Source organism: Pristis pectinata, chromosome 5, assembly GCF_009764475.1.
Source record: "Pristis pectinata isolate sPriPec2 chromosome 5, sPriPec2.1.pri, whole genome shotgun sequence".
NCBI classification, from domain to species: domain Eukaryota; kingdom Metazoa; phylum Chordata; class Chondrichthyes; order Rhinopristiformes; family Pristidae; genus Pristis; species Pristis pectinata.
The window spans coordinates 98,447,761-98,460,443 of record NC_067409.1 but is presented as its reverse complement, the minus strand read 5'-3'; the positions used below and the strand labels follow the sequence as shown (position 1 = coordinate 98,460,443).

General features: G+C 42.4%; 1 protein-coding gene across 1 annotated transcript; it reads right to left on the bottom strand.

Annotated features, from left to right (window-relative positions):
• Positions 1-10,716: 10,716 nt before the first annotated feature.
• Positions 10,717-11,712, bottom strand: mc4r (melanocortin 4 receptor). The gene has a single exon (XM_052016969.1). It carries the CDS (start codon positions 11,710-11,712, stop codon positions 10,717-10,719), a length of 996 nt encoding a protein of 331 aa, XP_051872929.1.
• Between the last annotated feature and the right edge of the window lie 971 nt (positions 11,713-12,683).

Sequence of the window (12,683 nt, the reverse complement as noted above, 5' to 3'; positions counted from 1 at the left end):
AGAAGCAGTGTCCCAACACAGGGGGAAGGAGTGAGGGGCACCCACCAAAACAGGCAGAGACCACAGCAGAACCTAAGTCTCCGACCTCTACAGTACCCTTTCTGTCCAACCTGACAGCCGACCAGATTATAGAACTAGTAAAGACAGCATTCAGGTCGGACAAATAGCTGGCGGCGGCCCCCATCGTCAGCACTAGTAACCCACGGATGTGCACAACAGTATTGTTAGGGGGCCGGCAATGCGATATGTTGGTGAACACAGGGGCATCAGTATCAATAACTGATCTACCCTTACCAACAACTGGAAAGGCTACTTATATTACAGGTGTGGGGAGGGGGGGGGATGATGGGTGGAAACAGTGAGAGCAGAGAAGAGTGAGCCTCAGGTGCTTGAGATAGGAGGAGCGCATCTTCCAGTTCATTTCTGGGTCTGCCCAAACAACGAGGGTACCATCCTGGGAATAGATGTATTAAGGGAGGCAGGTGCCATCATAGACTCATAGACTCAGGAAAGGGAGAAATTACATGGACAAGTCAGGGCCAGCGAACCCGTACAACCTCTAGAGTGCACAATGTGGCCCACATGTCCGCAGCAGCCCAGATAAACAGGATTGGAGCCAGGAAGGTGTGTATGGGTTACTCCTTGTCAACAGTTCCCAGGGTTGTGGGTCAGACACAAGCAAGAATGTGGGCAGGTTAGAATAGACCCAATTAAAATAGAAGGGGAACTGCACAAACCCCACAAACAATACCCCATAAAGGCTGATGCACTGGTAGCTGTTCGAAGTACAGTGAAGGAATTGAAACAACAGGGTATACTGAAAGAGACTTCTTCGATCACCAACTCACCTATATGGCCAGTAAAGAAGCTGGATGGATCCTACTGGCTGACTGCACTCAATAAGACCACAACGCGATGGCATCCCATTGTGGCCAGTCCAGCCACAATCCTTCATGGTCTCTCCCCAACACATAGAATCTTTACAGTCTTAGACATTGCCAATGGACTCTGGGGATTGCCTTTAGCTCTTGAGTCTCAAGACTGATTTGCCTTCACCTTAGAGAGATAACAGTATAGGGCCCACAATAGTCCAGCCATCTTCCATAAATTCATGGGGCAGACCTTGGGCAAGGTCAACCTGATGTCATACTGCAGTACAATCCTACAATATGTAGATGATCTGTTAATTGCCTCAGAGGACAAAGTAGGGCACTTTGGGGCAATAATGAGTGTTCTGGAAGTATTACAGCACCGGGTGTTTAAGAGCAGCCCACTTTCGGTCCAAATAGAAAAACAAGCAGTACAATACCTGGGACACATTATCTCACAAGATAGAAAGGACATGTCAGATGACAGACGAACAGCAATTAGTTCCATGCCCCATCCAGTCAATGTAAGGAAGGTAATGGGACTGTTTGATTACTGCGGCAACTTCATACCAGGGTTTGCAGCACTGGTGCTCCCCAATACAGGCCTTAGTGAAAGGAGGGAAGCCCCCTCTGGAGGAAATAAAGTGGGGGCCAGTAGAGGAGAAAGCCTTCATGGATATTAAGAAAGCCCTAGTCTCTTCACCTGCTTTAGGATTACCAGATGTGACTCGCACCTTCCACCTTTACTGTAGCAATGAGGGAGGGCATTATAATGCAGCAAGATAAGATTTCTTTATTAGTCACATGTACATCGAAACACACAGTGAAATGCGTCTTTTGCGTAGACTGTTCTGGGCGCAGCCTGCAAGTGTCGCCACGCTTCCAGCACCAACATAGCATGCCCACAACTTCCTAACCTGTACGTCTTTAGAATGTTGGAGGAAACCAGAGCACCCGGATGGAACCCACGCAGACACGGGGAGAACGTACAAACTCCTCACAGACAGCTGCAGGAATTGAACCTGGGTCACTGGCGCTGTAATAGTAGCACAGGACCACAGGGACACAAGAAGACCAGTAGCACACTATTCAATAAAACAGACTCCTGTTGCAGCTGGACTTCCCTGGTGTGTCGCAGCCTTGGACTGTGCAGCTTGGGCAGTGCGAGATAGTGAGCCTGCAGTGATGGTGGGGAAGCTCATATTGCACACTTCTCACACCACTGTAGAGATCCTGAATACAGGGAGGCTGAGGGCAGTCAGTGACAGCAGGAGGGAAGCTTGGGAGGCAGTTCTCATCCCCAAGGACAAATCAGTAACAACAGTGAGACACTAGAGTAAAGCCCGCAAGTACCATTTTAACAGAGGGGGAGGCTCATGAGTGTCAAATAAAAGTAGAGCAGGAGAAAGATACCGGTGTAAAGGAAACACTCCTGGAAGGGGAAGCAGAGGTGATTTTTATAGATGGTCCTGGAGGTACATAGATGGGAAGCCACAGACTGGATGGGTTGTGGTGACAGCAATAGGTGAGGAATTAGTTGCAGGACAGCTGCCGGGAGGATACTCAGCTCAGGTGGCAGAACTGGTGGCCATAACAGATGCACTTCGCTACAGCAGATGAAGGCGGGTGAACATATACACGAACAGCAGGTACGCTTTCAGCGTGGTGCATGTTCACCTGATGGCGTGGGCACGGAGGGCATTCATCACAGGCAACTAATACAGGAACTGCCAGAAGTGGTGCGGCCGCTGGCAGTGATTAAAGGCTCACCAGAGAGGGGAAAGTAAGGAGCAGAAATGAAAGGAGTGGGCAGATCTCAGGGAAAAAAGAGCAGCGGAAGGACGGGAGCTGACAGTCATAGCCAGTCTGGAGGTAAAACCCACCGCAGCAAATTTAGTAAAACTCTATGAAGATGTGGAAACAGAAGAGAAGGAGAAGTGGAGAGTTGGAGCAAAGGAGGGACCAAATAGTAGCTGGACTCATGGGGAAGCAGTAGCTGTAGCCCCAGCATGTATTAGGCAGACTGCTAAAGTCATATCATGGGACGGTGCATCAGGAAAAGGACAACATGATCAAGACAAGATACCTTTATTTATCACATGTACATCGAAACACACAGTGAAATGCATCTTTTGCGTAGAGTGTTCTGGGGCAGCCCACATGTGTTGCCACGCTTCCAGTGCCAACATGGCATGCCCACAACTTCCTAACCCGTACGTCTTTGGAATGTGGGAGGAAACTGGAGCACCCGGAGGAAACCCACGCAGGCACGGGGAGAACGTACAAACTCCTTACAGACAGCGGCAGGAATTGAACCCTGGTCACTGGCGCTGTAAAAGCATTACGCTAACCACTACATTACTACGCCTGCCCCACGACCCTCCGGCAGGCCTGGTGGTGGCCAGGGATGGGCAGGGACAGTGAGAGGTTCTGTCGGCAATGTATCATTAGTGCCCAGTATAACCCCCGTAGGAGCATAAAGGTGCAGCTGACAAACCAGCCATGGCCAAAGGGGCCCTTGGAAAACATACAGATGGACTCCGTGGGGCAATCAGTGAAACGAGAAGGAAGAGCAACACCTGTCATAGATTAGCATGAGGAAGTATTAGGAGAACACACATGAGAAGGTAAATGTTGTGGCTGTGACGAAGTCACTGGAGAAACTGGAGATACTGGTGGATGTGAAAGTCTACAGCAAGCAGACATTCTCCTGGAGACCCTTATAGCAGAGTCTCCCAAACACAAAAGTACATCATATTTTTATACCCTAAAGATCAAAGGTAACAGCAGATGAATCAATACAATTTCAATAACTGCAATGACATCGTTTACTTCAATATTTTGTGTCTGACAATTGGTTCCATTGACATACATATTTACAGTGGGAGCACATTGTAACTGATAAGACACCTCTGAAGGTTCAAACACCTTTGTTGTGACAAACAAATTCATGTGGAAGGTCTAAAAGCTACTGAGGACAGAGAACCAGACACCCAAGATTAATGTTGTGAGGGCTGACTCTCTGAGTACACAAATATCCCAGCTATCGATAGAGCAAATATGCTATGACCATGTTTGATATGCTAAGTGACAAAATTTAGTCTAGTCTCCCAGCCCTCCTTGATCTCTGGAAGAATGGCGCAAAGTAACTTGTAGGTGCCTTGTTTGATGTAGGCCAATTAACATAGCACATTGTGTTATGTTTGGCTGATGCAGACGAAAACGTTTCATGGCCACATTACAAACCATGGCTACCATGTTTTCTACATTACATCAAAATCTATGCTTCACTGATGTCTAATTGGCTCCAAGGTGCCTTGGGATCTTGTAAAAGGGATGTAAAAGGTGTTATGCAAATGTAAGTCTTTCTTTTAAAAGAAAACTAAAAATGAGCCCCTCCCATGTGGACTGATTTTGCCTCACCAAAATCAGATGCTTCAGAATGCGTCCTTCACGAACTGAGTCAAGAGTGAGGATAGTTGGCTTCCTCCGAAGTCCCTTTAGCAGCTCAGGCCAACACATCTGATAAACGGTCTGCTGCTTGCCCCCACTGAAGCAGTCTGAAAATTAACAATTAGAAGTTGTCTCTAAATCTGCAGTCTCGGATTCTTCTCCTATTCTGAGCTGGAGCAGGCTTTTACAGCTCAAACACTGCCTCTACAGTGACAGGAACGATAATGAAATGAATCGTGTGCAATCAGCAACAGTTTGCAAAACAAGCAGAAAGTGAAATTCTGTCAATGAAAAAGAATGAAAAACATAATCCTGCTTCAGGCAAAACTATTACTTAGGTTACTTTGTCAAACATTATAGATCTCAAACAGAAGCATGAAGCATTTCAAAGTGCTGTGAACATACTTGAGAAATAATTGTAGTATAAAGAAAAATAAAATCTCATTTTATATATTGTATTTGGGCCTAATATAAATTTGTAGAACATACATTGCCTTGAAGGAGAAAATCAGTATTTGTATTTTTTCATGCTGAAGTACACAGCAGCAGTGTATTGATATTCAATAGTGGTGATGTTTCTTCTAAAGCTTTCAAATATTAATGGAGTTGGCTGTTTAGATTTCTAAAAGAGAGCAGTGAGGTGACTAAATCATCCGGGCTGTGTCTTGAAATGCTCATTCTGTTTTTTTTCTGTGGTGTGCAGTTAAAGAAACGCTGCTAAAATCAGTTCCATAAAACCCATTTCAGTTCCTGACACTCTCAATTATACAGTGCAACACTAGCTGTGGTGGAATGTGTAATTGTTCAGTCCCATGTGGAGGAATAATTCCAGTGTAGTTGTCAAATCATTGAATTGCACATCACACAAGTGGAGAGAAACAATTAATGTCACTATCCTGCTCTTTCACTTGATCTGCAATAGCTTCCTGTTTTCAAATATTTATCCAATTCCCTTTTGAAAGTTACTGTTGAATTTGCTTCCACTATCATTTCAAGCTGTGCTTTGCAGATCATGACATCTCGCTGTGTAAAAATAATTTTCCTCATCTCTTGTTGGGTCCTTTGTCAATTATCTCTTATCTATGCCATCTGGTTACTGGCCCTCCAGTTAGTAGAAGCAGTTTGTCCCTATCTATCAGCACCTTTCATAATTTTCAATATCTCATCCTCACTGTGACATTTCCTCCTGTTCCATTGATTCACCTAATTTGGCTTCTGTTGCTCAGGGTTTGACTGGCCTGACATAAACAAGAATAGCGTCAACTGTGGCTGAATTCATGGGCTTGTGGCTTCTGTTAGAAACTTGTGGGTTGAAGTCCCACTCCACTAACTTGAACACAAAATCTAGTGTGATTCTTCAGTACTGTATTCAGACAATAATACCTGCCTTCAACACCTCATCTTTCAGAGGAGGTGTTAAAGGCAGGTATTATTTTCTGTCACGGGTAGATGCTTTTTCATGAAATAGTAGTGTACACTCTACTTGATGTACTGCATATTTTTGGTCTCCAGATTTAAGGAAGAATATACTTGCATTGGAGGCAGTGCAGAAAAATATTCACTAGGTTGATTTGTGGGATGAATGTATTGTTATATAGAGTCAGACAGTATGGAAACAGGACCAACTCGCCCCTGCTGACCAAGTTCTCCTCTTGAACTAGTCTCATTTCCCTGCATTTGGCCCATACCCCTCTAAACCTTTCCTACCCATGTACCTGTCTAAGTATTTTTTAAACGGCGTAATTGTACCTGCCTTAACCACTTCCTCTGGCAAAATAACTTGGTATACAAAAAAGGTAGAGGCTGGCTTTCATTCGTTAGGAAGTTTATTTATTCTTCTCAAGCCTGCTGAGGTGCATATGTCTGCAAACATGTTCACATTTTTCCAGCACTGGTCAGGACCTAAAGCGTAGTCACTGATGTAACCCAGGAAAAGCAGCAGCCAGTTTGTATGCAGCAAGCTTCCACATTCAGCAATGTGATAGTAACCAGATATTTTGCTTCAGCCATGTGGATTGAGTAATTAATATTGGGCAGGATTTGGGGAGAATTTATCCTGTTCTTCTTCAAGGTGATACAATGGGATCCTTTACATATAATGACTCCTAGAACTGCACTGAAGTGTCAGCATTACTGGAGTTACATTACTGGACTTGATATGTAGCTTCATGTGTAATAATTAAAATGAAGCTCCACAAAATATGTTGAAGAGGTCTTATGTTATGGAAAAATCTCAGGCATGAATGATCTTTTGATAAACTCTCCATGGTTTTAATTAAGGTCCGTGAATCCTACACCAATCAAGTTGTTGAACTGATGTTTAGTTCTCAAAATGTAATCACTAGATGATTATACTTGAGTAAAATTTTAAACAGCATTCAAGAACATTACTATCTCCCTCTAAGGTGAAGAAATGTCCTGTTAACAATTTCACTTTGAAAATCCAAGACAATAGCTTGATACAATGCTTCTGTCTTCTTAAAGCTTGAAATTTGTTTTCCTGCCATACATAATAAGCCGTATAGACTCATAGAGTCACAGAGCACTACAGCTCAGAAACAGGCCCTTCGGCCCATCTAGTCCATGCTGGCCTGGTTTTCTGCCTCGTTCCATCTACCTGCATCTGGACCATAGCCCTCCATACTTCTCTCATCCACGCACCTATCCAAACTTCTCTTAAATGTTACAATTGAACCCGCATCCACCACTTCCATTGGCAGCTCGTTCCACACTCACATCACCCTCTGAGTGTAAAAGTTTAGAACCATACAGCACAAAACAGGTCCTTCGGATCTCCTCAGATTCCACTTAAATATTTCACCTTTCACCCTAAACCTATGACCTCTAGTTCTAGTCTCAACCAACCTGAGGGGGAAAAACCTGCATGCATTCACCCTATCTATACCCCTCATAATTTTGTATACCTCTGTAAGATCTCCTCTCATTCTCCTGCGCTCCAGGGAATAAAGTCCTAACCTGTTCAACCTTTCCCTATAACTCAAGTCCCGGCAACATCCATGTAAATTTTCTCTGTGCTCTTTCATGCTTATTGTTATCTTTCCTGTAAGTAGGTGACCAGAACTGCACACAATACTATAAGTTTGGCCTCATCAACGTCTTATACAACTTCAACATAACATCCCAACTCCTATACTCAATGCCCTGATTTATGAAGGCCAAAGTGCCAAAAGCTCTTTATGACCCTATCTATCTGTGACATCACTTTCAAAGAATTATGGATCTGTATTCCCAGGTCCCTTTGTTCTAACGCACACCTCAGTGTCCTACCATTCACTGTGTAACTCTTACCCCGATTTGTTTTCCCAAAGTCCATCACCTCACACTTGTTTGCATTAAATTCCATCTGCCATTTTTCAGCTCATTTTCCCAGCTGATGCCAATCACTTTGCAAGCTTTGATAGCCTTCCTATGTAGGGAATTATATTATGCCAATCATTTTTAATGCATAGATCATTTACAAACATGTCAAAGCCATGTAGAGGGAGGTATTAGTCAAACATATTCACTGAATTCAGTCTGCAGCTATGAACATCAGAGTGTGCATCTTAAACATGAAAGAACAATAAGTTTTTATTGTTTCACCCTCCAAACGGGAAGCAATTCAACTGAATGAATGTGCTTTGAGATAAACAAAGGGATAGCAGAGGAAATTTCACCAGATCTAATATCAGACCAGGGAGAACGCGGCAGTTTTTTATGTGACCAGTTACCAGCTTGCTTTTTTGCCAAGTACTTTCCACTGTTTTTGGGTTTAATATCTGCTATCAGTTGAGGGGAAAGCACATTTTTGTATTAACTTTTAGTGAACAGAATATTGAGCTGTTTTCTCCAGATATGATCTGTTGTAAATGTTAAAGTTAAGAAGCTTTCTTGTACTGCGCTGCATTAAAGGAAGAGAAAATAATAAAAGAATGTAAATGCTGATTGAGATAAGCATAGAACTGTTATATACTTAATGAGGAACAACCACCACCTGAAATTTGGTTTTAAAATAAGGGCAAAGAAATTGTGATTGCACCAGGATATCAATCCTTCTGAGCACTGAAGGATTTGGAGCCAAAGCAGGAGGTTAGAGTTAAAGTACAGATTGCTTATTATCTCACTAAATTACTAAAGAAGCTCTTGCCTTGTGGCTATGCTTTTCTGACTTGTACAGTGGTGGTGATCGTCCCTCAACCTGCTGTTGCCTTTTTCCTGCCTCCTGGGACTCACCTGGTCCGAAGGACAAAACCTGTGTGAAATGGGTGAGTTGTCTAAGGTGCTAGGAGCTCATCTACATATTTTAAATCAGACCCAGGATAAACTTCTGGCCAGCTGTGAGCTGTCCTTATTGAAAGGGGCCATAACCAAGACAGTACAGGCAAGTATTAAAATATATCTCTGGAGAACAGTGCCAAATCTGATTTTATCTGAGAGCCTTGAAAAAAGATCTGCAAACATTCATGTTCATACATTTAAACATTAAAAAAATATACATTTATACACAAAAAAGCAAGGAAGATTTGAATTGAAGACTTAGAAGAAATGACTTGAAGAATTAAAGGATCTTTCACAACCTTAGATTGCCCCAAAGCACTTTACCTTGAATGAATTTGTTTTTCACCATTTCATTCAGTTTGTGCACAGTTCCCACAAGTAACAAGATGAGATTGCCCAGATAATCTGTTTTAATAGTGTTAGTTGAGGGATAAATACCAAGTAGGAAGGTGGGGATAACTCTGCTCTGTCCTTCATATTAGAGGCATAGGACCTATAATGTCCATCAGAGAAGAGACAGGACTTTGTTTGAAGTCCCATTCAAAAGACAGTGCTGCATTGTAACAATCCCTCAGTGCTGCTTATCAGTCAGACTAAATTTCTGTGCTTGAGCATTTGAAATTGGACTTGATCAAGCAGCTTTCTGTCCTTACAAGGCTTGGCAAAATGACAAGCAGACTTGGTAGAAGGGGATTGTGGTAAGGGGTTCATTCATGGACCTAAACTGACCACAGACAGGAAGGAGCTGCATCTTTAGCAATCTCCTTCTCTCTCAAGTATTTCTGTGTTACAAACATCATCTGGTTTAAAGACATATATTTCAATGTTTGATACATCTGTGATGTTGAATATTTGACAATGAAGTACACAATAACAAATATTTTTGTTTCAGAAATCTTGTGATAAACTCCCCACGGTTTAATTAGGGTTCCTGAATCCAATATTGATCAAATCGTTGAATTGATGTTTGGTTCTCAAAAATTAATCACTAAATAAATATACAGCTGAGCATACAATTTGATTGTTGACCTATGCCCAGTAATGAATAAAAATGACATCATTGTAAATGTAGTGTATGATGTTGGTTGAACATTGCAAGAACAATTTGACAGGGAAATTGGAAAATAAAAAAACCAGGGAAGAGAAATGATAGCTCATACATGGCAGTAAATGAACTACATAGTTAAGAAGCTTCTACTGAGTACATCAGTTCTTAAAAGGCATGGTGAATACAGATTTCATATAATAAATGAAGAACACCAATACTAGAAAGAAATCCTTAAGGATTTTTTGTAAGATTGCTTTTGCACAACAATCATAGATAACATCAAAACATCATGCCCCATTGCAATTTTTTAAATTAAGTAACAATTTGAAGAGCCACTATCACACATATAATGCCTTCAAAGTATCACCTTTATGAACAAAATTTAGACTGGAAATTTATCATGGAATCACTGACAGGTCAACAAGGAGAAAAGGAGAGCAAGCCCAGTTTATTCTTAAAAGCAATTAGTTTGGATCTCCCATCTGACTCAATGTGCCTGTAGCTTTGAATGTAGATTTAAAATATTCTATAATCATTGATGCCACTCAGTTAGGCAGTCACAGATAGAAGGCAGGAGATACAAGAGACTGCATTCTCCTTATGTTGTTTTGCTTATTACAGATTGCTAACAGCTGTTGAAAGCTAAAATTCATTTTAATGTCCATGGCTAGAAAGAAGTAAAAGTCAGCCTTTTGAACTTCGCTGCTGATTACCAACCAGAAGCTTCCAGTAAATGTTCCCACACACTGACATAAGAGGTGGAACTCAATTCCCATCTCCCAACCATTTCATGATCAAACTTTCTGCCAATACTCACTATTGAGACTCATCTCTGATGAATTTCCTTTTGAATGAGATACCAAAGGATGGATGGGAGCCAAGTGAACATTCCTCAAGCAAGAAATGAATGCTTTCAAAAAAGAGGTGGTGGTAACAGAAAGCATTGTACAGCATGTGGAAAATATCGATGCATCTTTGGAGAAGAAGGTACACCTTTTTTCATCCAAGGAGAATTCCTGTCAGTGTAAAAAACCTTGTGGTCATTTGGTTGATTTTCCTTTAATGGTATTAATATTTACTTGTCAGGTCACAATTCCCCCGCAGACTATAACAGCAGATTATTTCTTTGAAGGTCTTCCGCATTTCCTGACTACGGAAAGCATAAATGAGGGGATCGATGATTGAGTTACACAGGATGAGGCTTAGGTACATGTTGAAGTGTGACATGAAGCAGATGCAGTAAGGGTTTCGGGGGCAGGAGATCATGAGAATGAGGTGCAGGAAGAATGGGGCCCAGCAGACGATAAAAACCCCCAGCAAAATGGTCAGGGTGATGGCCCCTTTCATGTTGGCTGCCTGGTGGATGGCACCACTGCCAGACAGCGCAGCAATACGCTTGACGTGTAAGCGGGCAAGCATGAACATGTGGACGTAGAGTGAGGCCATGATGGCAAGCATGGCAAAAAACATGGCAATGAGGCAGATGACCACAGTGGTGCTCTCCGAGTAGATAATGAAGAGGATTCCGGAGCCAATGCAAACTGCCCAAATGGCAGCAATAACTGTCAGAGCCCGCCTCACTGTCACGATGTTATGGTAGCGCAAGGCATAGAAGATGGTGATGTACCTGTCAACAGCGATGGCTAGCAAGCTGCAAATGGAGGCGAGGAGGGAGCTGCAGATCATTGAGTCAAACACATTGTCCATACTCTTGATCAAGTTGTCCTGAGCCAGTAGGTGCCGGCTTTTCAACATGGCAATGAAGATGGTCTCCCAGGCATTGGATACACTGACCAGCATGTCGGCCACTGCTAAGCTGCATATGAAGAAGTACATGGGAGAGTGAAGGTTCTTGTTTTTGACGATGGCTGTGATGACCAAAATGTTTGCCAAGAGGCTGACTATTCCCAGCATGACGAAGACCTCTGTCGAGATCCACAGTTGTTCATAGCAGCCAGCGGAGGATCCATTGCTGTGTGAGCCATTGGCACTGGTGAATCCCGCCACACTCTGGTTCCTGTGATGGGAGGTCTTTGCCGGGCCACGAGTGTATGAGGAGTTCATGCCTGTGACTGAAGACTTGCCTGGCCGAATCACGATACTCCAGGAGAAAAGCTGCTCAGGTTGACATTTCAGAACAGGGAATGCAAATCTAGCTGAAGCCTAGATTGATGTACTTTGTTGCAACACCGGATCAGACTTGTCAGGCAGCCTTCAAGGTTGTTTCCAAAGTAAGACGGTGTCCGAAGCAAATTTCTTTGAAGTGAGCAATCAGACAAGCACATACGGAAAATTACTTTGACTTGTATGGTTTTGAGTGCATTGTATTTTTAAACAGTCCTTCCTGGAATTGTTTACATTGACAGTCGCAGACCACACAAAGTCACAGGCTTGAAACATTTCTTTCATCCAATAGGTACGCAGGTTTATTTCTCTTTAAAAGCTAGTGTAGCCTAGCACGGAGAAACAACAAGAAATCTCTGGTAGGAGAATTAGCAAGGAATGAACACCTTCCACATTTAACAGACCACAGAAACTGTGGTGAGCATACTCCACCTCTGCACTGCAGAGCATCCTATCATCTTCAGGAATAACCTGATTGACAATGCTGAGTGTTAAACATTTAAGGCAGGCTCCTTGATTCAATCTCCCTGGTGATTCAATCTTATTTTCAAAGAGCTCTGTACCAGAAATGCTATAAGTTAACACACAGTATGTAGACGATTATATTTGTTTACTTTTTTGCCAACTAACCACAATTAGTAATTAAAAGCACACATGTATTATGATTTTTCAGCTAGTGCAGTGTGTGTCTATACATTTAAACATCTATAAACTACAAGGTTGTTGAAAGCTTCATTCATTTTAACAGTAGCTAGACACTAATTTATAATATTGATTCTTTGTTTAGATTCATGTAACAAACCTGTTTTAAACTCCAACATCCGCAAATACTTGTGCAAATGTTATAAACTGATGGGCTTTCTTTTTGCTGAAGTTTTAAATATTAGCTCAGGAAGCAAATCTTTTTAACT